The 3,238-nt window shown below is 62.5% G+C and overlaps 1 protein-coding gene across 1 annotated transcript in view; it reads left to right on the top strand.

Moving 5' to 3' along the window:
* The window catches only part of SLC39A13 (solute carrier family 39 member 13), a 6,303-nt gene extending 3,478 nt beyond the window's left edge, over window positions 1–2,825 (top strand). The window contains 9 exon segments of the mRNA XM_006091949.3: window positions 7–22; window positions 25–99; window positions 391–515; window positions 920–1,027; window positions 1,137–1,226; window positions 1,967–2,017; window positions 2,171–2,303; window positions 2,473–2,572; window positions 2,697–2,825. Of these exon segments, the coding sequence (XP_006092011.2) occupies window positions 7–22; window positions 25–99; window positions 391–515; window positions 920–1,027; window positions 1,137–1,226; window positions 1,967–2,017; window positions 2,171–2,303; window positions 2,473–2,572; window positions 2,697–2,772 (774 nt within the window). The 3' untranslated portion in view covers window positions 2,773–2,825.
* The last annotated feature ends 413 nt before the right edge of the window (window positions 2,826–3,238 follow it).

The following is a 3,238-nucleotide window of genomic DNA, read 5'->3' as shown; positions in this document are numbered from 1 at the left end:
CTGAAGCAGCTGCTCAGCTTTGCCCTGGGGGCCTCTTGGGCAATGTGTTTCTCCACCTGTTGCCCGAGGCCTGGGCCTACACATGCAGCTCCAGCCTTGGTGAGTGAGGTCACAGCCTGGGGGCAGGCAGGTGGGGGTTGGAGGGGAGCTGGTACCCATGCCCAGAGATGGCCTAGGCCCTGCCTGCTCTGCCAGAATGGCTGGCAGAGGGATTCTGGGTATCAGGCCGGGAACTTGCCCTGGCCTCTGTGGGAGTCCCTGGGGCCCCGCTGCCCCACCAGCCAATCCTGGCCCCCTGCCTCTGTCCCTACCCTGGACTAGGTCCCATTCCAAATGGCCCTCCTTCTCTGGCCTTGGCTTGGCCTGGCATGTCAGTGCTGCCCCCTGCAGGTGGTGAGCGGCAGAGTCTGCAGCAGCAGCAACAACTGGGGCTGTGGGTCATTGCTGGCTTCCTGACCTTCCTGGCTTTGGAAAAGATGTTCCTGGACAGAAAGGAGCAGGAGGAGACCAACCAGGTGAGCCCCAAACCCTAGGACCTGGGTACCTCAGTCTGTTCTGTGGTGGTTCCAGGGCCTGGAGGCCCAGGTTCTGAGTTGAACCCTGAAAAGAGGGTCTCTTGGCCTTTTCTTGGGACCTCTGGGGGGCTGGGCAGCTTGTTTGGGGGTCTGGGGAGTGACAGCATCAGCCCCTGCCATGGCTTGTTCTCCGACTGATAACGACGGCAGTGCGGGAGGCCGACAGTCTATTGAGTTTGAGGGCACCTGGCGGATCAAGCAGCAGAGAAGTCTAGACAGAGAAAAGGGGTGCTCCCTGTCTCTGTTTCTCCATCTCTCACTCCCCTTCTGTGTCCAGCCTGGTCAAGCGGGGGGCGGGGGGAGGGCATCTAATGTCACCTTCTCCCTCCTTCTCCTGGACCTAGGCCCCCCGCAAAGACCCCGCTGCTGCTGCCGCCGTGCTCAGTGGAGGCCGCTATGTGGCCCAGCCGGCTGCAGAGCCCGGCCTGAGCGCCGTGGTCCAGAGCATCAAAGTGAGTGGCCCACTTAGGGCCCCCTCCTCCTGCAGCCGCCCCACCCGAGTGGCCAGCCCAGCTCAGCCCTGCCTGCCCTGTTCAGCTGGCTTTCTCTCCCCTCACCCAGGTCAGTGGCTATCTCAACCTGCTGGCCAACACCATCGACAACTTCACTCATGGGCTGGCTGTGGCTGCCAGCTTCCTGGTGAGCAAGAAGGTGAGTGGGGATTGGGGCAGGTGGTGCCCAGGCAATTCCAGTGGGAATGATGGTGCTTGTGTTGACCAGTTGGCTCTGCCTCTAAAATAGGTCTCCAGTCCATCACTTCTTGCTCCCTGCATCAGCAACACCCTCATCTGAGCCCCAGTCCTCCCTGTCGCTCTCCTGGACGCGGCCTTCTATGGTCCCGAGACACTGGTCTGTTCTCCTGGCTGCAGACACTCCTTTTGGGGATCCATGCCTCTGCCTGCTTCCAGATGCTTCCCCACTTTCCCCTGCCCTCTGTCTGCGACTTGTGAACACCACGCTTTCCCCTCCTTCATGGCCTCCACCTCACACTGTTCCATCTGCCTGAATGCTCTTCCCCCCACCCTCAATGTTGGCTCCTCAGCCGTTAGGCCTTGGCTAAATGTACTTCCTCAGACAGGCCTTTGCTGACCCCTCGTCTGATTAGGCCCCATTACTCCTGCCCCATGGCACCCAGACCTCCCCCCCCCCCCCCCCCCAGCAGCTGTCAGTGAGTGACACACGGCTCATGTGTTTACTCAGTCCTGGCCTCCCTCCTCCAGACTGTGAGCTTCATGAGGGCATCTTCCTTGTGTGTTTGATTGGCTGCTGTGTTTCTGGTCCCCGAACGGTGGCCAGCCAGAGTGCTCAGAGCAGAGTAGACACTGGTAGACTGAGTGGACAGGGGGTGCCCTGGCCCTCGGCACAGACCCCACAGACTCCCCTTCCTGCAGATCGGGCTCCTGACCACCATGGCCATCCTCCTGCATGAGATCCCCCATGAGGTGAGTTCCAGAGGGCCTGGGGGCCCAGCGAGGGGGTGCGGGCTGGGGCCCAGCAGCAGGGCGGGTGCAGGGGCTCGTGTGCGTGTCCGTCCCTGAGGTGCTCGGGGTCTGGTCCTACTGGGGCCCAGAGTGATCCTCTGGACCTTCCCTCAGGTGGGCGACTTTGCCATCCTGCTCCGGGCTGGCTTTGACCGATGGAGCGCAGCCAAGCTACAGCTCTCCACAGCACTGGGGGGCCTGCTGGGCGCCTGCTTCGCCATCTGTACACAGTCCCCCAAGGGAGTAGGTACGGGCGGGGTGTGTGGTGGTGGCAGGTGGCCATCAGCAGAGGGGTCCCAGCCAAGGGCACACCGGCCCCACCCCGATATTGAGCCCGGGTCCTGCCCTCGGTCCCCACTGCGGGAGGGGTGAGGGACCCGTGGGCTCCCAGCCAGTCGGGCCTTCTCCCACTGCAGAGGAGACTGTGGCCTGGATCCTGCCTTTCACCTCTGGCGGCTTTCTCTACATCGCCCTGGTGAACGTGCTGCCCGACATCTTGGAGGAAGACGACCCGTGGTGAGTGACTCACTGGGACTGCCACTCACCGGCCCTTAGAGGCTGGCGGAGGAGGGGCTTTTCTGGCCCCTTCCCGGCCCCTCACCCCGTGCCAACCCCTGAGCCCCAGCCTCTCTCCCCACAGGCACTCCCTGCAGCAAGTGCTTCTGCTCTGCACGGGGATCGTGGTGATGGTGCTGTTCTCGCTCTTGGTGGAGTAACCATCCCTGACGCCCACTCCCCCCACAGCAATAAGAGACTCGGATTTACTCTGTGATCGTGTGTGAAGGCAGAGAGGGCGAGTGTCTGAGAGCCAGCGAGCCTCCTACCAGACAAGAGGATGGCACGCACGCGTGTGTGTGTGTGTGTGTGTGTGTGTGGTGTGCACGTGTGGACAGAGGTGTGTGAGACCGACACTGTGATCCCTCATGCCCAGGGCCCAATGCCTGCACCTGCCCCAGCCACACTGTGGTGGTCCTCTCTCCTTGCCACCCTGTCATCTTGCACCTCCCAGAGAGAGCAGCGAGGAAGCCAGCGTTGGTCCCAAGCAGAGGCCTCTCCCCACCACGACCCCCAGGGGAGTGAAGGGCAGCCCCAGCAGCCCCTGCCTGCAAGGAACCCCAAAGCTGTCTCCCACTAGGTCCCTGGCTGAGGGAGTAAACCCCTCTGCTCATGCACCCAGCCCTG

This window comes from Myotis lucifugus, unplaced genomic scaffold, assembly GCF_000147115.1.
Source record: "Myotis lucifugus unplaced genomic scaffold, Myoluc2.0 scaffold_97, whole genome shotgun sequence".
NCBI classification, from domain to species: Eukaryota; Metazoa; Chordata; class Mammalia; order Chiroptera; family Vespertilionidae; genus Myotis; species Myotis lucifugus.
Note: the sequence above shows the minus strand (reverse complement) of the source record. Positions and strands in the feature narration are given on the sequence as shown.